General features: G+C 45.2%; 1 protein-coding gene across 2 annotated transcripts in view; it reads right to left on the minus strand.

Annotated features, from left to right (window-relative positions):
- Positions 1 to 25,850, minus strand: part of SEC22A (SEC22 homolog A, vesicle trafficking protein) — a 281,702-nt gene that overhangs the window by 60,560 nt on the left and 195,292 nt on the right. For both annotated transcript variants that reach the window (XM_085647316.1, XM_085647315.1), the window contains exon 5: positions 25,533 to 25,651. In XM_085647316.1, the coding sequence (XP_085503442.1) occupies positions 25,533 to 25,651 (119 nt within the window). The remainder of the gene's footprint in view (positions 1 to 25,532; positions 25,652 to 25,850) is intronic.

Here is a 25,850-nt window from a genome sequence, read left to right on the forward strand (position 1 = left end):
CTCTATTTTGCATGTATGACGCGATAGCAGCTAGGCTTAACTTGACTGAGTTATTAATCAAACTTGACTTTTGGAGGTGAAGGAGATAAGCAATTCTATCCTGCCCAGCGGGGATAGGTGAATTAATGTTTTTTTTGGGTACAGTAATGTACAAAATGCTTCCACTTAGTAGCATAGCAGGTGTGTGTGGTATGTTTGCACGCTTCTTTAAGTATATCCATAGACAAACCAAGGTACCCAAATTATGACCTCGTGAGTCAAATCGCTAGGTTGAACTGCCTGAGGTCCAGGTGTCTGACTCTGCCGTGGTCTTGGGTGGAAAGGTCTGGTCTGTTGGGGAGCATCTTTTGTGGGACAACTGAAATTTGAGTAGTGTACCATGTTTCTTTGGCCCATGTTGTAGCCACCAGAATGAGGAAAGTTTGCCTAATCTTCCTGACCACATTTAGAATTATGGGAGAGGTGGACAAGCATAGGCAAAGATCTCTAACTAGCTGATCCACACAGCATTGCACCTGGGTTGGGCGGCAACGTTTTGGCATTTGGCGTTTTTTGCTGTGGTGAGGTGGACAGATCTATGCCTGGAGTACCCTAACCACTGAGGAGGAGGACTTGAGTGTAGAGTACCCCCTTATGGACTAGTTGCTGCTTCCTGCTGAGTAGGTCTGCAAATTCGCTGCCCACCCCCTGGCAGATATTCTGCTAGGAGATGAACATGGTGATGGATAGCCCAATTGCAGATCTGTGGGTCTTGGGTTGATAAAGTTGGGGAGCGAGTGCCTCCCTGTTTCTGTACATAGAAAATCACAGTCATATTGTTGGTACGCACCATGACAGTTTTGCTTTGAATTTGAAGGAGAAACCCATTCAGGACTAGTTGAATGACTAACAACTATAAGAGGTTGATGTGGAGACCGCTGAGACGAGGTGGCCACAAACCTTGTACTGTCATGTTGTTCAGATGTGCCCTCCAGCCGGTTAGAGATGTGGCTTTGGTGATCGTCACTTGCGGAACAGGGTCCAGAAAAGTCCTGCCCACAAATTCTTGCTATTCCACCACTGCAGAAAGTGATGGGTGCTGGCCCTTACCAACACTAGATCCACCATATGACCCTGCGCTTCTTCGAACTGACTGGAGAGGCACTCTTGAAGCAGACGCATATGGAGCCATGTGTGGGCACTGGCGATGCAAGATGCCATAATGCCTACCAAGTGCATAACAGTGCAAACTAGAATGTGAAGGAGTAGTTGAAAAAGAGGCAGCAACGGTTCAAAAGATTGTACCCTTTGAGGACTGGGTCAAGCTTTCCCTCTATAGAGTTGAGGCCCGACCCTAGGAAGGGTTGAACCTGAAGTGGCTCCAAGTGGAGTTTTGTGGCATCTACAAAGAACTCTAAAGTGTGAAGGAGGGGAACTATGGCCCGAGTGTGACTAGGCATTAGAGTTTGCTTGCACTGTTTATCAGCTAGTCATCAAGGTAAGGAAACACATGGGTTCCTGCCCTCCTTGGATAAGCAGCTACTACTGCTAGGTTAAACATGTGGAAGTGCTCTGACAGGATGTACCTGTTGAGAGGGCGAGGATTGGGTTAAGGGAGCCATCATTCTTGGGGATTTGGAACTACAAGGAACAGGTGGCTTTATCCTGTCGTTGCGGGGGTACAGGCTCTATGTTGCTTTGAAGAGAAGGGTCTGAACTTCCTTCTCCAGGCATATGAGATGTTCGGGGGTGTGGGTGTGAGGAGGGGGCTGTATGGTGGGGTGTTTTTATGAGATCCACAGTAACCATACTCTATAATAGAGATTACCCATTTGTCAGTGGTGATCTCTTCCCGGGGGGGTTGAAATCCCTGAAGTCTTCCCCTGACAGGTGTTGTGTTATTGGGAGTGATTCTGGGCAAGTCCATTTTTGGAAACGAAGGTTCTCTTGGTGGAGGTGCCTCTGCCTTGGCCCCTTGAAAAACCTCTGTCCGCTAAATGCTGATAACCCTGCCGCTGACTTTGGTATGAGTGAGAGGGTTGGTTTTGGAACCTCCTCTGTAGTGCTGTTTAATAGAGGACCCTCTATCTGAAAGTGTCTGCAAGGCACCCATCACATTCACAGTTTGCGTCCTTTTTTATTTTCTCAAGCATTGCGTCCACCTGAGGTCCAAAGAGGTGCTCCCTGTCATACAGCAGGTTGATGAGGTGCTTTGCACCTCAGGCTTCAACTAGGGCATTCAGAGCCAGAATGGCGCCGCAAGAAGATTGAGGTGTCTACTCCCCCCTGCAGTTGTACCATGGTCGTGGCCTGGCGAGAGACATAAGTTGCACACGGTGAGAAGGTCATTTCTGGGATATTTAGCGTGACACTGGAAGCATCACCTAAACGGCGTCTGTTCCTTTACCCTAAAGGGTTCATCATTCTCTGACGAGAAGCTGGAGCATGCGGTGGCCAGAAGGGCCTTGAATGCCAGAGACCAGGCACTTGTAGTCGAAGGAACTGACGGTTGGAACCAATGCACATGTAGAGAGTGATATGAAGATTGTAGTCTTGAAGGGGTTGAAGCCAGAGAACTCGAGTCCACAACGGTAAGAGACAAGCTCATCAAGGACGGGAGCACACTGGATTACGTCCGAACCCGATGGCGATAGTTTTACGGCACAAGTTATAATGACTTGAGATAACTATAACTGTTGAATTTAAGTGTTTTTTTTAGGTTAAAACTGTATGTTTTAATTTACATTTACCTAAATATAACGTCCCTTTAATATTTATTATTTTCAATTAATATATATATTTGTTTCAGAAAAAAAACGAAGGTTAAAGTGAGATTTTAGTTAAGAACCGTAATTATATCTTGCTTCACACTTTTAAGAAATTCACTGAAAAAAACAAAGGTTAAAAGGACATTATAGTTGGGTGTTTTACTGTTTTAAAGAAATAAAACACAAATTTACCATTCATTTGATAACTTTATTTCGGTCGGAGACCATAAAAGCACAGAATAAATTACAAGAAAAGTTACACATTTCATTAAAACAATAAATAGAGTCAAGTTAATACAATGATTAAAAATGGATTAAACTGGTGTTATCAAAAAGACTCATTTGATAAAAAGACAAAACATTTTAGAGAAAGCTTTTCCTTCTACGCCAAAAACCATGTAAAAAGCGAACCATAGCAAAAACAATTGGGGGGTAAGTGTCATATGTTAAGACCCTGCATGCGAGCATGCAGTGCCTAAACCCTAGGTTCTTGCATAAGGGAATACGCCACTTTTTCCTTATTGAGTGGTATGCGGGGCAGAAAAACAGGACATGGCATATATCTTCAAGTTTATAGTTGCAAGCCGGACAGGCTGCATTTTCTGATCTTGCCCATTTGTGTGTGAATGCTCTGAGCGGTAAAGTACCATGCCTTAACTGCAAATAAAGCTTCCTAGCAAGAGATGGATAAATTACATCGAGGAAGGCCTCTGCTCTTGTTTCTGATTTTATTAGGAGAAACTCATTAGTGAGTTTCCCCAAGGAGCTTGAACCATGTAGAGTAGCTAATCTCAGCTGCCTTATATGGCCTCTTAAATCAGATTTGGAAGTCCTTTTACAGGCTACCTCCGGGAATTCCCAGAGATCGGTCCTACCGATCTTTATGCTAAGATCCTTAATATGGGATAACCATGGGATGTTCTTACTTTTAATTAGTGTCCAAACCTCCAAGAATTCCTCTCTATAGGGTGCCAGTTCATGCACCGTCCAGAGCCTTTTCCAATAAAGTAAGGGTCGAAGGATTGCCAAGTCTTCAATAGGTTCTATCCCCAGGTCGAGACGTAGGGGGATGAGCGGTGTGCTTACAGGCAAGCTCATAAGACTTCTCATGAAGCCCTGCTCAACCAGGGTTAATTTGGCGATGTTTTTGTGACCCCATAGTTCGGCCCCATACAAAGAAGCTGTTCTGGCTTGCAGCCGGTATATTTCAACTGCCGGGGCTGCTGGTTTGTAGACCGAGGCTCGCTGGACCTTACAAAGGCCCCCTACTATTTGAGACAGCCTCAACCATGATTTTGCGATTTGTGATCCCCAATCAAAGTTCTCGGTCAATGTAATTCCAAGATAAACAAAAGTCCTGACTCTCTCAAGGGGGGAGCCATTTAGGGTAGGATTTGGGCGGGTCTGTTTGGGAGGATTGAAGATCATGAACTTAGTCTTCTCTAAGTTAATCTCCAAGCCTCTGGCAATACAAAATGCCAGGAAACCATCCAAAATGCGCTGGATGCCCGATGATGTTTTAGATATCAGCAGAGTGTCATCAGCAAACATCAGAGCGGGCACTCTACCAGTAGCCAACCTAGGGGCATCATTGTTAGCTACATCAGCCAAGTGGGTGACAAGGCCATTGATGTAAAGGCTAAACAACGTTGGAGCCAAGACACACCCTTGGCGCACGCCCTTCCTAACGGGGAAGCATGAAGAGAGGTCGCCATGTCTCCCACACCTAACCTGGGCATAATTGCCGTTATGAAATCTGATTAGAGTATTCAGCAGGTAGGGGGGGAGGCCCATTTCTGCCAGAACTTTCCATAGTTTTTCTCTTGGAACAAGATCGAAGGCAGCGCGCAGGTCAACAAAGATGAGGTAGAGGCTGCCACCCTCTACTCTCACCGTTTTCCAATACAGGACCTGTAACCGGAAGATCTGGTCTATGGTTGAGATCCCAGATCTAAACCCTGCCTGTAATGTAGTCAGAATTTTGTATTCATCCATCCATCCCTGGATTCTGTCTAAGATAATTCTGCCCATTAATTTCTGGGTGGTGTCAATAAGGCTGATTGGTCTGTAGTTAGCCGGCTTTAGCGGACAGCCTGTCTTAAATATGGGGACTATCTCCGCGCCCAACCAAGTGTCTGGCAAGACGGCCCCCTTGAGAATGGCGTTGAATAATACCACCAAATACGGGGCCCAAATTTTTGGTTGGGAGCGGAATAAGTCCGGTGGCATTTTATCTAGACCAGAGAGGAGCCTTGATATTGCGGTCTCTACTTCTTTGAGAGTGATAGCCACAGGGAGTTCTAACACGGGAGTGGCTGCACCCACCAGAGAAGGACACAACTGGCGCACATGTTGGGGCGGTGGAATAGGGGGGAGGGGACGAGTCTCAATATTACGTATAGTAGGGTCAATTCCTCTCATCGGGCTACACTCGAGAGATGTATCAGTAGGAAGGAGGTCGTCCGAGTCCCCGTACAGTTCCCCAAAATGGGATTCCCACACTTGTGGAGCTATGTTTGCAGTAGGGGGCAAAGCTGCCCCACTCTCGTCCAAGTTCACAATGGCCCAGAACGCCTTAGGGTCTCTACATGTGAGGGTTAGTCTTAGCTCCTCCCATCTTTGCTCCTCCCAATCCCTCTTCCCCCTGGTGATAGCCTTCTTATAGTCTAGGCGAAGTTTCTTTATATTAGCCCTGTCATTGCCTTTAATTGCCAAAAGCAAGTCCTTTTTTGCTTTTCTGCAGGGTTCCTTATACCAGGGGTGAGACCTGGGCTGATGTTGTCTGTTTCCCACAGGATTAAATAGGCCCCTCAGGTTGTCAACTAGGTGAGTATGAATCTTAATGGGATCACTCAAGTTATCTATACTTACATCCCCCATTGCGGAAAGAGATGGGAAAGCTATCTGATATATTTCCGCAAGTTTAGCAGGGGATTTCAGAAAGTAGGGCCATTTTATCCTCCTCCTATTGTTAGAAAGGAGTACTGGGGGTGTTGGGCTATTTGAGTTGGGAGGAGGGTTTGTTAGACCAAAACTGCCCGGTTTCAGGGTTAAAACAAGGGCATTATGGTCACTGTCTTGCCTAAGGTGAATTTCAAACTCTAATAGGTTATCCCAGTGTCTTATTTCCATTAATATATAATCAATATTAGAGTTTTGGCCTGGTCTGTTGAACGTTGGAAGGCCTGGGCGATCGGGTTTCAGTCTCCCATTACAGGCCCTTAAGGACAGTGCAAGGGATAAGGATTTAATTTGAAGGACGAGAGGAGTCCAGGCTCTGATAGTAGAAATTTGTGGTTCACAAACGTGCCAGAACTGGTCTTCTTCGTCCGGTTCGCCCGTGTCAGGAGACTCGAGGGGTTCAAATTGGCAGTTGAAGTCACCTCCTACTATTAGTTGTGGTTTGGGGTCTAGGGACAATATAAGATGCTTTAATACGTCAATGACGCCAGATTCTTGGCCATTCTTAACTGGTCTAGAGTAGACGTTTATTAAAGCAACCGATGGATTGTCTTTTAGGGTTAAGAGGACACATTGAACGTCCTGGGAATTAGTTGGAATCTCAGTTGCCTGAGCGCCCAAATGTGTCCCCACCCATATTGAAAGACCACTCGAAGGTCTCCCTCTACCACTTGAGGTTGCCAAAATGTCAAAAGTGGCGTAGCCGATCCTCGAATTTTCCTCCATGGCCCAGGATTCTTACATGAGGCAGATGTCATGAGTGCCTATAAAATTACTTCACTCCAAGTTAGATAGCTTGTTTTTTATCCCTGCCACGTTCCATGACAGTATTTTTATTCCCCCGTCTGGTGCTCTGTTCCTATCTACTAGGTCGCCAGCCGTAGGATTTGGGCAGACTTCTGGTATTTGAGGGATGATTGCTAATGTGGTGTCCGGAAGGTTAACACCGAACAAAAAATCATCGGGGGGAACAACCAAAGTTTGTCTTGTTTCCGGTCCTATGCTCAAGGAAGGGGATGCTAAAGGAGATTCTAAGATACCACTCTCGCATCTACCCTTCTCTACAGCTGTTTGGGTGCCCATAGTTTTGTCAGGTTGGAGTACAGGGCTCAGGATCACGACTGGTCAATCCACCTCCTCCAACATACTGAATCTATTTTTTTGAGCAAAAAGTGACAGTAGGGGCATATTCTGGATTTCTTCTACTGGTCTAGCGTACAATTATTTTTGGCCCCCCACCCTACTAGCACCTCTATTCTGCCCTGCTCTGTGCTGTGGTGCTGGATAGAAATATGACAGGTGCAATGGGATGATTTGGGTATTGGGCCTAGGGGATGTCCTACTGCAGATATAATCTACAGCAAGCGGGTGTCTAAAGTTGACAATGACACAATTTCCTAAGATGGATTTAGGAGTAGGCCCAATCCAATCTAGTCTCCGAACACCCAAAATTTCTCCAGAGATGTTATAAGGGAGGGGGCTGTTTGAATTGACCAGTGCATACATTTGTTTTTCAATTCCAGAAAATCCTCGTTCTTCCCTTGAAGTAGGGGAGGAACACCAGCAAGCACAACGACATATGGAAGAGACTCAGGCGGCAGATCAATACAAGGTAGTGCGGTGTTAAGGCCCTCAATAGAAGTGTTTCTATACTCTTTTGCTTGATTATCTAAACATTTTTCCCCCACATTGGTAACCTCCCTCTGTACTCTGGAACTTTCTGAGTCTGTGTCCCTAGTCAAAGAAATAGTTGTAACGGGGGCAATCATGCCAGTCGATTGAGAGGGAACAGGTAAGGTCTCAGAGGCGGCGGGGGCATTATCGTGGGTAGGAGCAGGACAAGAGGGAGGATTTGTGGAAACAGCGGTCGGCTTGGTTTTACCAAAGCCTGCATTGTTAATGGTAGAAACCAGTCTATCCAGTCTAGACAGCAGGGATTTAAAATGAGAGCCAAGTAGTTGTTCAATATGGGCCTGGTGATCTAATATCATATGGGTGGCCCAGAGAGGAGCCTGTGTAGGGGACAAGGTAGAGGGAGTGTCGATCGGTATGGAAGAATTAATTGGAGGCTTGTTTTTCCTTAGTGTTTTACTCTTCCCAGCCCTAGGTTTCTTGACTACAGTACGAGTCACGGAAACCTTATTAGGTAGAAGGTGGGGTGGGGAGTTGGGAACCTGGAAGACGTGCGTATCACTGGTAGTGGGCTGTGCACAGGGGAGGTCAGCGAAGGAACAAACAAAAGAAGAATTAAAATCAAGGGCGTTGGTTGTAGCAATTGACACATCCTCCACTACTTGGGAGAGGGGGGGAATTACAGGAGTAATTGATAAACGCCGCTCTGTATTTTCTATGGCTGAAGCCACGGCTCCAATTGTTTGCTGCAGCATTTTGTCAATAGCTGTCAGACTTGGAAGGGGTTGCGCTGTTGTAGTCTGTTGTCTAGTTGTTGGGAGGTAGATAGGCTGGGGTTTTTGCCATTTCGTTTCATAGTTACAGACGGAGTGTAAAAAGCACACAATCGCGCAAATAATTACAGTACTACCCTTGGATGTTAAATAACACAGGGCTATGGGGGGGGATGCTATTAATCTTATAGTTCAGAATGTCAATAAGTTCAAACACATAAGGTGGATCAAGGATTTGAAATGCGTATCAGGCTTGTGGCACAGTACCTTGCTTGTTGCTATATCCGACTGCGGGAACGTCAGTGGGGTGGCCCTGCCCGGCCTCTAACGGTACCTGACGGGCAAGGACGGGCCCGGGCTTTGCCCGGGCGCGTCCCACGCGCGTCCCGCGCTGCGGTGACACCTGGCGGCCTAAGTAGTGGTCCGGCGCTGCCAGGTGTCGTCACCGCAAGCGCCGCTCCCAAGGAATGCCGGGAAATGGAGTTCCGGTGTGCCGTTCCCCTCACGGCGGTGGCGGAGGCGTCCGTAAGCAGGGCGAAGGCAGAAACAAAGAAGTATCCCACTGAAGTAGCCGTTCCCCTCACGGCAGGTAGGTGGTCAGGGCAGCAGGCAAGACTCAAACGGAGCGTCCCGCGCTGCGGTGACACCTGGCGGCCTAAGTAGTGGTCCGGCGCTGCCAGGTGTCGTCACCGCAAGCGCCACTCCCCAGGAATGCCGGGAAATGGAGTTCCGGTGTGCCGTTCCCCTCACGGCGGTGGCGGAGGCGTCCGCAAGCAGGGCGAAGGCAGAAACAAAGAAGTATCCCACTGAAGTAGCCGTTCCCCTCACGGCAGGTAGGTGGTCAGGGCAGCAGGCAAGACTCAAACGGAGCGTCCCGCGCTGCGGTGACACCTGGCGGCCTAAGTAGTGGACCGGCGCTGCCAGGTGTCGTCACCGCAAGCGCCGCTCCCCAGGAATGCCGGGAAATGGAGTTACGGTGTGCCGTTCCCCTCACGGCGGTGGCGGAGGCGACCGCAAGCAGGGCGAAGGCAGAAACAAAGAAGTATCCCACTGAAGTAGCCGTTCCCCTCACGGCAGGTAGGTGGTCAGGGCAGCAGGCACGACTCAAACGGAGCGTCCCGCGCTGCGGTGACACCTGGCGGCCTAAGTAGTGGTCCGGCGCTGCCAGGTGTCGTCACCGCAAGCGCCGCTCCCCAGGAATGCCGGGAAATGGAGTTCCGGTGTGCCGTTCCCCTCACGGCGGTGGCGGAGGCGTCCGCAAGCAGGGCGAAGGCAGAAACAAAGAAGTATCCCACTGAAGTAGCCGTTCCCCTCACGGCAGGTAGGTGGTCAGGGCAGCAGGCAAGACTCAAACGGAGCGTCCCGCGCTGCGGTGACACCTGGCGGCCTAAGTAGTGGTCCGGCGCTGCCAGGTGTCGTCACCGCAAGCGCCGCTCCCCAGGAATGCCGGGAAATGGAGTTCCGGTGTGCCGTTCCCCTCACGGCGGTGGCGGAGGCGTCCGCAAGCAGGGCGAAGGCAGAAACAAAGAAGTATCCCACTGAAGTAGCCGTTCCCCTCACTGCAGGTAGGTGGTCAGGGCAGCAGGCAAGACTCAAACGGAGCGTCAAACGGAGAGTCATCTCATGTAAACATACCTTATTCATCAATAATGTAACTTCAAATGATGCAGTGATGTTATCTATGATGTTATAGAACACGTAATGGATGATGTAATATGCGAGGTCATAAGCTATTTTAACACTTATTTTTTTCAGTGACTATATATATCAGACATACAATGCATAAGTGCAAACCCAGCTCTGGTAAAGAAGGATGTGAGGTAGGAACACTTGCTGCATGGGACACAAATATAAGGCACAAGAACCAGCAGGTATGGAACACAGGAATGTGAGCACTGCATACCTGTTGTATGATTAAGGATAGCGGGAAGCAACCTACACTATGGCCAGGGCAAAGCCCCTTGTATTAGTCAATAACCTTTAAGGCATGCTGGTGAACTAAAAATCCTAGAGAAGTTGAAGAGACCTTTCTAATATTTGGTAAACCAAATCACTCTAATTATTGGCCACATTTCTGCAGAATGATATGCATCCATGTTTTCTTCTGCTCTTAATTCAATCACATCTTCCAATATATCTAATTTTTCTCCTCTCATCCTTAGAGTTTTTGGAATTGATAATGCAGTACAAATCAGGTTCTCCTTTAGACCCCTTAACAATGTAACTCATTTATCAAATTGCGACCATTGGGTTCTGGCAAACATGTTTCTACTCAGGTACTGTTCCCATCAAACTTAAACGGAGAAGTTAGTGTATCTAAAATTCCTGTCTAGATCCTTGTCCCCCCTCTCAGTATGGAATGATAACACTGCTCCCAGGAGTTGCAAAGGTCTTTTATCATCATTTTGCCCCCCCGTTCTGTATTTTTTTTTGGGGGGGGGAGGGGGGGGGATGCAGTGCATTTGATGATGTTCCCAATTTTGCTGAGATGGGTACACAGAGGTATTGACAGCGGTCATGACTGATGATCTTCAACTGGCCGAAGACTCCTCTAGTATCAGTTCCCTTTTTTCACTCGACCTATCAGTGGCATTTAACACTGTTGATCACTGCATCTTGCTGCATAAACCTCATCAATCTGGTCTGCGAAGTCAGATACTTGCTTTGTTTTCATATTTCTTAAAAGACCAAAAACAAATAGAGAAAAATAGAGATTTTCAGGCTTTCATGTCAGACAATTCCTCCATCTTCTGTGGTGTCCTCAAGGATCCTCTTTAACAAACATGTCAAATTATAAGTCTCCCTCAATCAGTCCCATAGCCTTCAGTACACATTCAGAAGACACTCAGCTCATCTTCCATATGAGCGGCAGGTCTCGCACCAACAACACACTGACACTTAATGCTGCAGGTCACTGACTGGCGGGGTAGGAACTGACTCAAATTGAATCCTGACAAATGGTGGTAGGCAGCAGCACAAACTGGTGGACCCACTTGCTTTAGCCCACTAATTTACAGCCTTTCCCAAATCATCTTCCTGTGGCCAAACACTTAGCATCCTACCTAATTACTGCAGCAACTGTCTTTGTACTGACAGTTTCCTTACCATTTTGGAACAGTTGCGATAAAGATAGTAGCATCATACTTAGCGAATGAGCGCTGATGCAAGCCCCTTTGACAATACACAATACCGAAAAAGTAACAAGGTGAAATTGTTCAGCTTATATATTGTAACTGATTACACGCCCATTAAAACGTAATTATTTGATGATAAAAGATGCTCAGGACTTGTCCATTTGTATCTAACTGTTTTCCATAGTGCATAGTATTGTGGTGCTCCATGCTATTCAGATCAAAATTTAATAGTTGAAAGCCTTGCCTAAATAGATCCTCATTTGTTGGCTTTCAAATAAACAAAATAAGGCCATTCCTTTTGGGAAAACATTACTGAACATCCATTCCGGAGCTCTCAAGGGTAGTACTCCTGGCCTGGAGGTCAGCGCTGCGGTGGATGCAATGGGGCTGCAAACTTACCTTGGAAACCCTTCTTTGGCAGTGATGGTGGCTTGAGCAGGTGAGGCAGCTGGAGGGGTGAGCCGGCTGGAGGGATTTCGAAAATGGGACCTGCATTTCAAGACGGGAGATTTCTGGTAGGGGTCTCATATGAAGTAATTTAAAGAGCTGCAAGCCTACTTTAAACTTCACAACTCCCAATTCTGTATATTCTTGTAATTCCACCATGCCTGATTGCTGTACTGCGCCCCTCTGACCGACATCCCAGTGTACAATCTATTGGAGGCCAAAATTCTTATGGGTTCGCTTGGAAAAGGGGGTATTTCTTGAATTTTTAAATCTTTTATCATTAATTCACCATATCTCTTTATGCTTTTGCAGAAAAGATGGGAGGGCTAGGTTAGTCCTTGCATCTTTGGGCGATACAGTTAAAAGTAGTTACACGTCACCTACTTCACACCACTACGGCTCTGGCAAGCTAAGGCGTACCCATCCCCTGGGTGCATTCATTGCCCGAATGAGAATAGAGATTTATTTCACATGGTGTGGACTTACACGGTTATTGTGAATTATTGGGAAGAGGTTTAAACTCACTTTCATTAGTGCTGGGGCATTCTGTAGAAACCACACTTCGCACTGGTCAGCTGGGTTTACTGGATGACTTGGGTGAACCCAGGGGAGATCACTCTTTGGTGGTTCTGGTTATGCTATTAGCCAAAAGAGATATATAGCACGCACCTGGTACACCATTACACCACCTGTTTTCACTACTTGGCATGCTGCCATGGACCGCGTCACAAAATAAGAGGAGGCCATCTCTAAGGCAAGGGGTTGTCCTGGAAAGTTTCGGAATCTCTGGGGCAAATGGTGGACTTATTATGGTTTAGAGTAATCTATGCAATGCACGTTGTGATTTTTAATTTAACCTAATAGAGATGCTTTTTAATACTTAAATTGTACGCTTTCTTTAAAGCTATGAAAAGCCAAGAAACTGATTTATTAAAAAAACATTACTGCATAAGCTGAAGCAAAGCTTGCAGTCCTGGCTTAAAAAAAGTGTATTAAAAAAACCCTGCTGCTGACAAAAAAACCAATACAAAATAAAGATAAAATGCATTTATCAGATAACTTGTAGAAGACAATACCCTCTTCTCAACAGTCTCTACTCTCTTAGACTCCCTATCTGGAAGAGGAGTCGGGAAGGCATTTGGGTTTGTTTCTCGGAGAAGGGTGTTGAGTCAAACAAGCGGGATCAACAGGGGCAGGACAATTGTGTTGCGCCATCGAGGGCAAGAGCAAGCAACAGCCATGCCCCTGGGAGAATGCCTGTGAGGGCCTCATTTATATAGCAACAGGGGCTCAGTATTGGTCTGCCCTCTATAGGACGACTTTGGTTAGAACATTTGTGTTGACCTCAAAGGTAGGAAGCTAGAGGTCGAGAGCCTCAGCTTCTCTCTGCATAACTACTGCAAATGAGGCCTTTTCCTCAGTGGCCTGCCTGGATGTGAGAGCAGGCGGTTGTGAGAAAAGGTGTCGAGGTAACTGACATCCTGGGGGTCCTCATACGAGTTTTCTTCATGGTAAGGTAGGACAAAAATGTCTACTGTGTCATGTTCATTATCAGAATCTGTTAAAAATAATGAATGAGGCGTATAAAGCTTGTCCTGAGGAATCCAATGTTGAGCAGATCAGGTGGAACGGGCAAGGAATTCAACTCGATGGGCATTGAGGCGACTTTGGTCAAGGTCGGGCTTGCGCAGACTCAGAGTTGGACAGCACAATGGTTTATGCGTCATCCTCCGGTGGCAATGAAGTCGGCATCAACATTGAAGTTCTGGGGGCTGGGTGTGGAAACAAAGGTGGAGTCACCAAAGTCTCTATAGAGGTCCAGTGATGGGTTCAGGGGATCAAGCTGGCACCAAGGGTAATCCCGCCAGCAGTCCGCTCCGTGGAGCCCACAGGCACGACAAAGAAAGTCGATAAGAATCCAGAGTCGCAGCATGGCCTTGCTTAACTCTTGAATCTGCCTCGGTGTCACAAACGGCCCAGAAAACTCAGGTTGTGCAGGGACAAGTAGCGGAATGAAATCCGAGATCGAGCAACTTGGGGAGCGAGATAGAGAGGCATGACGATGCCCTCACACGTTCTCAGGTGTACAAGATTGACCGGAAGGAGCTGAGTCATGCTTGGATTTTTTATGTTTTTCTTTGACATATCTGAGGATTTGAAGTGTGAAGAGCACCAACCTCACTATTGGCTTCTGGGCCGAGACTGGCCAATGGACTTAAGCAGGTCATGACACAGGGACTTCCGATTCTTCGTGTCAGAGCTTCGCCTTGCGGCGCGAATAGCCCTCCGGTTTATCAATGTACAATCACTACAAGCCTTACAGTCATGATCTTAGCTTAGCCCAGGGACCACAGGCTTAATCCCTGCTTAACCCACTTGAGAGGAGACATTTCCCATACAAACTATATTTCGGTTAATAAGGTAAACAGGTCTCTAAAAGAGTTCAGAAGTAGCTCAGGTTCTGCACATGGTGGCATGGAGAGAAAGGAACTGACCTCAGCAAGCAGGAGTAGTGTCTGTATGCTCAACATTCAAAATCAAAAGGGAATGGATCACTTGACCTGAGTAACCAGGGTTTGCAGTGTTCGTCTGGGTTGTCAATAAAAAACCCTCATTCACGTTCCTAAATCGTAAGGTGGTCCGCCCTGTGTTAAAAACGTGATAGCATCATCATTGGGTTTAATTTTTGTTGTATGCTTCCTCCATCCAGAGGAGAACCACTGGTTATTGCAGTAGTGATCAGCGAAAAAAGGGTTAGTGAACAGTGCTCAAGTGAGGTGAAAGTTGGTGGTGATGTTAAAAAACTCATATACCTAGATTAGAATTTTTTATCGGTCTAGGTTCAAGATTGTTAAAAAAACGTGTTGTGCATGTGTGGACTTGTTATTAGTTTGACGCACTATATTGTCCATAAAGAGGTCGACATGTTTCAGCCCTTTGGTTTGCCCAGAAGGGTCAAGGGGACTTTCTTCAGGACCTATGAAGAGTGTGGGGTCTGTGTATTGTCACATATCCAGGTTGCCAAGGGAAGTGCCAGCACAAGTCGCGCTGCGCCCTGCAGAAGGCGAGTACGCTCTATGGCTATCTGAAGAAGTCCACAATCACGGACTTAAAGGTACTAATTGACCTTTAGAAACGGGTAAATAATACCTTGTTTTCATTAATACTGTGACAATACACAGATCCCACACTCTTCATAGGTCCTGAAGAAAGCCCCCTTGACCCTACTGGGCAAACCAAAGGGCTGAAACATGTCGACCTTTCTATGGACACTATAGTGAGTCAGACTAATAACAAGTCCACACACGCAAGACACGGTTTTTAAACAATCTTGAACCTAGACCGATTAAAAATTCTAATCTAGGTATACGAGTTTTTTAACATCACCGCCAACTTTCACCTCACTTGAGCACTGTTCACTAACCCTTTTTCTCTGATCACTACTGCAATAACCAGTGGTTCTCCCCCGGATGGAGGAAGCATACGGCAACAATTAAACCCAATGATGATGCTGTCACGTTTTTAACACAGGGCGGAGAACCAAGATATACCGCCTTACGATTTGAGTACGTGAATGAGGGTTTTTTATTGACAACCCAGACGAACACTGCAAACCCTGGTTACTCAGGTCAAGTGATCCATTCCTTTTTGATTTTGAGTATTAATACAAGGAAGCTGAATGGATCGCAAACCCTTCCTCCTCCCCCTCTTGATTAAATATAATGTATGCTCAACATGTCATTTTCAGAGAGAAATGCCGCAAGTGTGGATCCGAGCAACGCACAAAGATACAGCTCAGAAGTTTCCAAATCCAGTCTGACACCTGGGGAAGTATTCAAAAGGTGAGGAACCTGTGGTTAGAAGTCTCTATCAGACAAAAAGGCTAGTTTTATTGATTAACATAGTTTGCACAAATAGCAATCTCTCAAAAATTAATTATTGAAAGAGAGTCTAAGCAAGTTCGCTTGACTGGGCTCTGACAAATGGAAAACAGAAAGTACCTCCTACGCCTGGAACATATTTTCTCTCTTCTACTGGAAGCCTGCCATGCCTGATCTTGTTAATAAAGTGTTACGCATACTGACAGTCGTGACTGCATTCAAAAACATCCAGTGCAGTAGGGCAGACACCATTTGTGCAGTACCCATAATAAATTGTTGTCAAGCAGGCGATTTGTTACAAGGCTCGGTCAAGGAATAAATGAAAGTGCAAGGACAGATATTGTATATGGAAAGCTTTTTGGACACTCTCCTTCTCAAATAATTTCCACGAGTCCAACAAATGTTATTGGCACATATTATAAATATGTTTAAGGTTTATAGGTATAAGATTTTTTTCGGTGATATTTTACAATAGGAACAACATTGTTTTTCGCTTAGAAGTAAATCATAACCTACAGCTACTTGGACTGCTGCCCAGCCTCATATTCTACTGACAGTTACTTTGCCCTTCGTAGATTAATTATTCTTAATTTTATTAAAGTAATTTGTTATCTTCTCCTAGATTCAGGATGATGACAAAGGTCACGGATGAAAAAAGATGGAATCCAATTTGCTAGCGATATTTATCACCTCGGTCTGCCATAGCATAAAATATATAGATTTCTAGTCATGTAATAAAGACAGATTGCTTTGTTTTCGCTAGATATTACTTACCTTTAAAAAGTAACATACAATTCCGTGCTCTAAAAGGCGTAAATTTGTGGGGAACTCTTATGTTGCAGTGAAGTACTTTCTGTCAGCAACGGAAGTAGAAAGATGGTTAAAAAATGGTGGCCAAGAACAATTTTGGCCTTACTCTGTTTTACTGCACAGCTACAGGATATTGATGTATGGAGTTGTAACTAATAAACCATCCTAGGATCCGCTCTAGAAATTAAAACCGTACTTTGAGGATTTCTCATAGAACAGCAGCAATCCAGGCCTCTGAACAAGGGTTCATCGGGCCACAATGCAAAAATCCCGTTGAGACCACTGCCAGGTGTGTATGGGTGCGCATCTGAACCAAAACACTGGCGGTCATTTCGGATTTTTTAAACTTTAATTTTCCGTTCTAAATTGGCCGACAGGCTTTTTGAAATTAAAAAAAAGCTTTGCTTGAAACAGTCCTTTGTAAAAGAACCGAGGGGCCAGACAGCTGTCCTGCTCCTACATAAAGTTTTTATTTAAAAAAAAAAAATAATAATAATTAAGTATATAATTAAAAAATAAAGTTGGGGGCTGGGAATAGGGCAAAGCACTGCACTCCCAGGGAAAGCTAAAGGACAAATCAGAAACAGACAGACCCTCAAGGCAGAAGTGGAAGTATGCAAGTCAACGAATAAACATGATAGAGCAGCTATGCTATATGGGTGGAACAAACACAAGAACAGGGAGAAAAGCCACTGGATATGGAGCAGGGAAGTGAGATAGACAAGAAAGCAATCCAATCATGAACGAGGGGCTGATCTAAAGTCAACTCTACATATATTGTATTGTAGACAATCGCTCTTTAACAACAAACATCTAAGGTGAATAAAATGATCTTCATCTGAACAGGCAGTAGAGTAAATGGTAAGTAAATATGAACAGCAGTGCACGAATGAGTGGACCAGTTACATAAGTTCAGGAAAGTACTAAGTGTCTTCATGCAAAAGCCAGACGAGAGATGCCACAGGGACAAGCCTGACGGAACAGTACCTTTGCTAACCAGCGTATCAGGTTCTTGCTAAGTGAAGAAAGTGACTCTGGCAATTACTTTTCAGAGCGTGTAGGTGCACTGCTGACAAAAAGCAAGTACTGAAGCGACTCTAGATGTGATCCTTAGTCATAATACAGGATAAGCTGATCTCCCACTAAATGGCAACAGAGAAACGTAAGACTCTGGCAGTGATTTTCTTCACATATCTTATTAGGACTAATGTTTTCCTTGGATTTTCGTCGAGTCACTAAGATAGTTTCTGGTCTAGGATTCGGCTTGAAGTTCTTGGTTTCCATACGTGCACCAGGCAGGACAAGATCCACCAGAGCTGGTGTTACCAAGACGGCATTCACTCACCCATAGAGGTCTGTAAGTCTCCAAAATGAAGGAAGCTATCACCAAACAACTCCAATTGGAACCAGGTTCTTGCTGAATGCTTTGTAGGCAGCGTTGTGTACAATTGGTCACCCAAGTGCAACCGGATAACTCTGGCTAGTACAAGCACCTCCACCCAGTCTATAAGGACCAGCGGCACTGCGTTCAAGGAAGTGCTGGTCCAAGACTATAATCACTCACTAAGCAGGGCTTCTAGATAGACACCTGAATATTTGTAGCCAATCTTGACCAGCTGCAGGGTGGCTACGATTGTCCCGCCTTTTATCTGGAAACAAACCAGCTGTGGCTATTAACCCCTTCGCTGCTGCGGACATTCCGCTGCAGCGCTGGGGGGGGCAGGGGGGCAGCGCGGTGGGCCTGTGCTCATGACGGAGCCGCTCCGTCATGAGCCACAGTTGAGCTGTGCTCATGACGGAACGGTTCCGTCATGACTCCGCCCATTTGCGTTGTCCCCTCGCACAGGCGGGGAAACAGCGCCGCTGAGGCGGAGCGGCCGCCAACAGGATTGTCATGACGGAACCGTTCCGTCATGATGTGGTAAATATTTTATTACCGGTACTATTTTTTTATGCGGTAAAGTCTAGTAAGAATAACTCAGTATAAATAAGAGGCAGAATCCGTGGTATTAGAGGTTCTGAAAGGCTTTATTCCTCTATAAAGGAATTATGGTTCGAACCATAGGCATCAAATTCCATCACCGCGAGGGTTCAGGAAGGGAAGGCAATACATTATTGATAAGTAAAGATATTTATATGAAAAGCATTACATTAAGACAGATGCAGGAGGCGTAACAGCTGATAATACAGATAATAGTACACATACGTAATGAAAATAGGCGTAAACATAGGCGTAAACTAAAAACGTCATTAAACATGATGTCACAGGTGGGTGGATCCATAAAAGAATCCTGCAATGTCAGCAGAAATACTTGGCAGAGATGCGTGCGCAGCCGCATGACGTGTGATTGACGTGCAACTAGAGGGTGAAGGGGACTTGACATTTAGCTCTACATGTGGAGACAGAAGTCTGAGGGGTCATGTCAACCTAATCCCAAATCATATCTAATATCTTATGTTTAAAGAACTGTATTATCCAAAAGGAAAGGTCTCTCGGACGGAATCTATTCTATACTGACTGTTAGTGCATGTACAAGCGTCTAACTGTCTACATGAGATGCGAGGGGGCAGGAATCTTCCATAGTAACAGGGGCTATGAATTATTTGCATGAGGACAGTGAGGCCTAGCCCTTTGCTCGGTAGCTGGAAGAATGTTTACCTAAACTACTAGACAGGAATGCATCGGATGAGGAGCGGAGCAGATAATCTTGAAGGCGAAATACAGTTTTTTTGCAGGCAACGGGCCGGATCAGGCATCGTTAGCCGCGCAGGGAGTAGGACAAAGTTCATGGATACAGATGCGGGCTCGGACTGGAGCTTTCAGAGGCAGAAAGCAGGAAAAGGCTTGATGGCAGAATTCAGGGCCTACTCGCCTGAACTGTAAAATGTGGAAAGTGAACCACATAAAGTCGGTGGCCTTTCATACTTAGGAACGGAATATCCGACTCATTCATGGCGGATCTGAAAGAGGACATGTTGATGGTGGACGCACATGTATTTGCGTCTTCATAACTAGAACTGGAGGGAACATACATGTACTTGTAGCATGTACATGGAGCCGTTGGGGTCTAAGATAGGGGACATAACTGATCATAAAATTCATATTTCCTCATTGAGCACACGCCAACCGTGGCTCATGTCGGAACGGTTCCGTCATGAGCAGGGAAGGGGTTAAACCTTAGCACCTTCCGGGAAAGGGAAACAGACATGGTTGCATCCAGTAATGGAGCGCAACTAAAGATGCAATTCCTAATGAAAGGAAGGAGTTTTCGGACCCTATCCTGTCAGAAGCAGACAAAAAGATGCAGGACTATTACTAAAAGCAATGGAGAGGGCCTGAACATCCTGCCAGTGAGCTGAAAGGTGAAGTTCAAGAGTTCATGGAACACCATATTAGCAGCTGAACGTGGTGCAAAAAAAGAGCATCCAGAGACCAGTGAATGAAGAGAGGAAGTGGACATGACATGTGACACTGAGCAGTGACAACAGCAGCTGCCACTGTGGCATGAACTGGCTGCATAGTAAAGTACCGAGAGGGAAATTTGAAACAAAACAAAAACATAGCCTTACGCTAAACACTGATAAAGTCATTGCCACAATCCCAGTCTGCAAGGATCTGTGGGTCATCTGCATATGAGGTTATGTAAGGAGGAGGGAGGCATGCATGAGATGCTTGGCGGGGCTGGGTGCAACCTATATGGAAGAAACATGCGATTAACACCTATTAAAATTACATTACATATATTAGAACATTTAATTGATGGGCGCCCCATTGAAGACAATAAAGTGGTTCAGGGTTAATAATGGCCTTCTGTTCCAGCCTTCAAATGTTTGTCTTTCTGTCTCTCCCTTTTTATGTTATAATATTCTACTGTTGGTGGGTGAAATGTTCTAAGAGCCTCTATCAAGGGAGGAGACGTATGAAAATCTACAAAAAATAAATCTATAATTTTAAGCAATGTACAACTGTGGAACTATTTCACTATGTTACAACTGAACAGATGAAGGTTTTGGTACTAAACAAGCCATCACACCATTGTTGATCACAAAATCCCACCAGAGGTATATATCTACGGTTCGTACAACGAGATTAATAGCAGTAATGAATCGTCCAGGGTGACCTCAAAGGGCACCTATTTATTGGATGGTTTCATATTTTGGATGAACTGCAGTAAAATCACTTAAAGCATTTGCCTTAAATCAAATTATAGCAACCCACTGACAGTGCAAATACATCATTTATTAGAAAGACCACAAAAATAAATTTTTTCACAATTAAGTAAGATGATAACTATGAAGAGCACGCTAAAACATTGTTGTGATGCGTTTGAGCATCATTTATGTACAGAAATCTAATTTAACTACAATACATAACTAATTGATTGCTTACTGCTAGAGAAAACATTTCATAACAGACAGGAAAGAAAAGAGCTTAATTGCGATTGGAGGCGGTGCATCTGAATTACAGTTGTCAGTGTGGTCTGTCAGTTGGATTTCTGTGGGCAAAATATTTGGCAATAATGGATGGTCAGCAAATAGGTGGCGGGACAACGACTTGTCAGGCATAAAACAACTGTTTTATTAAGCCATGGGTGATCCAGGAACACACTGCCACATCACTTCCTTTCCTGACGGAGGCGCTATGCAAGGCATGCTGAATACTGTTCCTTCTAACAAAGGTGACGAGGAAAATCTAGCAGGCAATACAATATTCTCACTTTGAATTATTTTTACAAAAGGTTACTTTACAATTTATTTGAAACGGGCCGCCCGCGATGAGTGACGCTTCCCTTCCACTCCCAAGGTGTGAGGGCGTTTGAGGAGCGACCCCTCTCCCTGTATCCCAGTGACGATTTACAGCGCGATATAATGCTCGACAGTTGTGTACCTCGGTGTGCGCTACAGAAGTAGGCTGCTTTTAATTCCAAATACCCTGCACGTACAGAACCTTCTAGATTCAGTGTCAAGGAAAGTGCTACATTTTCGCATTAAAAGAGTGCCAACCTTGATAGTCTGGAAAGCCAGTCAGGACGTGTTGGAACACAATGGTAGCATCATTTGTTACTGTTAATTATGGTCATGGTGTTGGTTTGGTATTCAGCAGTGTATTACGAACAGAGGACTTGTCATCTGAGTGCCCATAATAATCTCGTACGTTATGGATCTGTGTGCGTAGCACCAGATGCCTGTGTAATTATTGCACGAGTAATGAGCAGACATGATACATTTTTCATTCGCACATGCAGGCAGGAGACTTGCTTCACACATTACCATTATGCACTAGCCCATTAGCAGTTCATAGTTGAAATATTTCCTAATAGAGATGACGCAGGAGGGAGGCTGCCGATTGAGGCCTAGATTTACTACACAGCTGTGCGGAAGCCCGTGCTGCGCCAATCAACTTTCGTTTAAAAGGCGCTTTATGCAAATGAGAGTCGACTTACAAGCCAAAGAGCAGGACGGAGAAGTGGTAATGATTTCCCCCCACAGTGAACTACGGGTAACACTGGGACAAAGGATGCCCCAGAATGTAAAAATAAACTTCCTGTAAATCCACAGTGGTCAGAGGATCGCCAAGAGGTATCAAGATATTGCGGGGATCACGGTTCGATCCCCAGCGCCGGTGGTAGCTCAGCTCAGCATCACGTGACTTTGGGCAATAGCTCACTTAATCTCCCCGACGGCTCCAAGTGCCTTTAGACCCTTATGACTAGTTCTCGCTTTATAAATACCGGATTTAATTATTTTATCAGGTAAAAAGGCCATCTTAAATGCTGTTGCTGACAGCAAACGATTGACTCCTTTCAAGTGGAATATAAGTGTACGGCTCATTATGGGTTCACCCCTACAGGAGAAAGGAAGGGACCCTGTATCCCTCTTACATGAAGGCAATAGAATGACAAAAGGCTTCCTCAGGAGAGTGTCCATCCCAGCTAGAAGCGTTGACTTTTTCATGGCCCCTCCCAGAAGAGGCTTCTGATGGAACCATTGAGGATTGATGAAAACTTGAATTACAGCTGACACCCTCCTTTCATGCTTTGCAGGGTGCGCTAATGCTGGATATAAGACCACTACTGAACATAACAAGAATTTGCAATGCAAAAGGTCTCACATTTTCAAGAGTTTAAGCTATTGGCATTGTAAATGACAATGCCTTTTATTTATATGTTTTGATAATGAAAACATAAATAAAAAGCATTGTCATGTGCAATGCCAATAGCTCAAACTTGTAAATGTGAGACCTATGCAAAGAAGCGGCCGTCATTGTCCCAGGCTGCTTAGAAAGGGAAAGTGGACAAGGCACGCTGAATGTTGCAGGAAAGCATGTTGTGCCTGCAGTAGGAGAAACTACTCAAAGAAAATAGTGCTTACGGACTAAAAAAAGCCTTACCGTGTAATAACCGAAGTAAAAGGGCCAGTCCTCATGGGAGGTTACGACTGAAGACAACGTGGTACTAAGAAGGGACTAACAAGCCTATTAACAAATCAGAAGCCAGCATTTTCGAAGGACAATGGCACAAGCCAATGACAAATATGGGCCAAGAGTGGGTGGGGCTTCTATTCCATACTCCAGTACAGCATGGGTGGCAGAACAGCCCAGGCGCTGCCCATGCTTGACCTAAAACTGGAGCAGGCAATCCGTCCCCCATACCGGAGCTAGACTTGGCATACTCCGGTGTTGGGAGGCTGCTAAGGTGTGGAGGAAGAGCTGAGAGTGGGATTGCGAATGAAAGCAACCCCCACAGCCCTGTCTACAAAAACTTAACTGCCAAATATTTGTTAGTGCAGAAACTGCTGCTGTTGTTGTTGAGTGTGAATGAGCAAGGAAGAACATGCTCCGGGAGCCTGATTCCAAAAAGGCAACAATTTATCCTCAGCAAATTCTTTCAATAACTAATCCAATTGTGAACTAAACAACATGAGGCCCAAAATCATCAGATAAAAAATTAGAAAACTTTGGAAATCCTGCAATATCCACAGCCACACCTAGATGCGTCGATGGCCAGGTGCGATAGCACCAGAGGGAGCTGCAGAAGCATGTAAAAGATCAAAGGTTCTGTCATCCAGAGAACGTATTGTGAGCTCTCTGGAGGCCAAGAGTTCAAAAGAGCAAACTCCTTTTCTGCTTCATCGTAAAGGACGTGAAAATCCTTCAAGAGTGTCTTAGAGACATGTGGCATAAATGGTGATATGGAGTGCAAAGTGGGAAGCAGCATAAACGTGCTTGAGAGTTGCTCCACCATTTTGTCAGCTAAATCGAAAGGCAAAAAATCCTTAGTTGCCAATAGCGACAACATGTTAGGAAGTGAGGCCTGACCTTTATAGATTGTGAAATTTCATATTATGGAGCAACAGAAACATTGGGAAACCAGTTTCCTCAATGTGCTTCTATTCTCAGGTTAAATAATCCGTGATGGCCTTATGCAAGCATCAGATGACGGAGGCCCATAGGATCCAAAGATCTTCTTGGGATCTACTAATCTATGTGGAGTAGGAAACCCCAGGAGTTCCCTAAAGTAGACCGCTACCTCCAACAGTTGGAAGCCCTGGAGCCACTTCTCCCTGTGAAATACTGGCTCTTGTACGTCCATCTCCTCCTTTTCACCGGGATAAAAAAAAAGCCCAGTCCACAATTTACTGGAGATCATGAAGGAAAGGGTTTACCAAGAGGCTCAGGAGAAATGAAGGGCTCTTCCACATGCCAACATTTCTGGGAGTACTTTGACAGTCAATCATGGCTGTAGCTAAATAGAACAAAAGCCTGCTACTAGGGGTCTTGTAAACCTCAGAGGCGCTGGTGGCATTCCTGTTTCTGCTAAATCACCTCTAATGAGGAGGAGGCAGTCAACTTGCCCTTTTCCCTATGTGACGCGTCAATGGTACACAGACTACATAATTGGTCACAGAAAAGGAGCAGAAGCACCAGCTTGTACAAGAATCCCTATATACAGCTTCGCCTTTGTGTACAACAGTCCGTCCCATGCTACAGCACAACAAAATGGATACCAGTGGGAACTAGCATGGAAAGCAGGAGTGGTGCTTCACACTGACCTCGACAATCCGAACACTAATCCTGAACAGAAGTCGTAGATATAGGGCACAGTCAGACTCCAGAGAATCCTAATCCTGAACAGAAGTGGTAGATACAGGGCACAGTCGGTCTCCAGAGAATCCTAATCCTGAACAGAAGTGGTAGATACAGGACTGTCAGTCTCCAGAGAATCCGAATCCTGAACAGAAGTGGTAGATACAGGACTGTCAGTCTCCAGAGAATCCGAATCCTGAACATAAGTGGTAGATACAGGGCACAGTAAGTTTCCAGAGAATCCTAATCCTGAACAGAAGAGGTGGATACAGGGCACAGTCAGTCTCCAGAGAATCCTAATCCTGAACAGAAGAGGTGGATACAGGGCAGAGTCAGTCTCCAGAGAATCCTAATCCTGAACAGAAGAGCTGGATACAGGGCACAGTCAGTCTCCAGAGAATCCTAATCCTGAACAGAAGAGGTGGATACAGGGCACAGTCAGTCTCCAGAGAAAGACAGGAAAAAAACAGACTACGATGTGACGCAGTTGGGCTCTTATGGTAGAGAAGCTGAGGGTCTTTGAATCATAAGAACAAAGGAAGGACTATTCCTTTCATTAAAGAAAGAAGGAAGAGGAATTCAGAGAAACTCGTTTGTGAATTTTGGGGAAACGTGTTTGCTTTTCTCGAGGATGTAGATGTATGTAGGGGTAAGGATGGATGAGGAAGAAGGGACATCGAGGTAATCGCAGAAGTAACTATAACTGCCAAAATCAGAATCACGCAGACAAAACAGCAAAAACAGAAGCACAGGAGTGACAAGGGCACTTTGTAGCTGTTTACATGCTCACATGTAACGTGCATCCTATTGGTTTTGTCAACAGCCACCGACAAGTAGTTTACTCTGGTATCAGGCATCACATTTAAGAGCAGAATTTGACCAGCAACAACAGTTCTACACAGTGACTAGAAAACAAGTAGATGTTGTATGAAACATTTCGTAAAGCAGACTCTGGGGTGAGCTTCCAGGCAGAAAAACAACCTTACTTCATTCGAAAGAATTATTTTTAATGCCATGCTGGAACAGTGATTTTGTGTAAACCTGTATAAAGAGAACAGTACCTGCACCAGGCTCTCGATGGCATGGAAGCCGCGGATTAAATTCAAGGCCGCGCACAAGAGACTGAGTAGAACAGAAATAATCCCTGCCAGGGTCACAGGTTCCAGGCGCAGATGAGGAGCTGAGAAAAAACACAGAGCACAATTATGCAGAACTCCTTTTAATTTAGATTATTTGAAAAAAAAGCATCACCTAAGAGGTTATTATGCAGAATTCCACCTTTGTTCATTTTAGATTATTTGAAAATGTCATATCAGGAAGGTTAAAGTCCAAACTGCACAGGAAATTTAATTCATTATTAAAACAAGGAAGGTATTGGT

The sequence above is a fragment of the Triturus cristatus genome, chromosome 3_2 (genome assembly GCF_964204655.1).
Source record: "Triturus cristatus chromosome 3_2, aTriCri1.1, whole genome shotgun sequence".
Taxonomy (NCBI): Eukaryota; Metazoa; Chordata; class Amphibia; order Caudata; family Salamandridae; genus Triturus; species Triturus cristatus.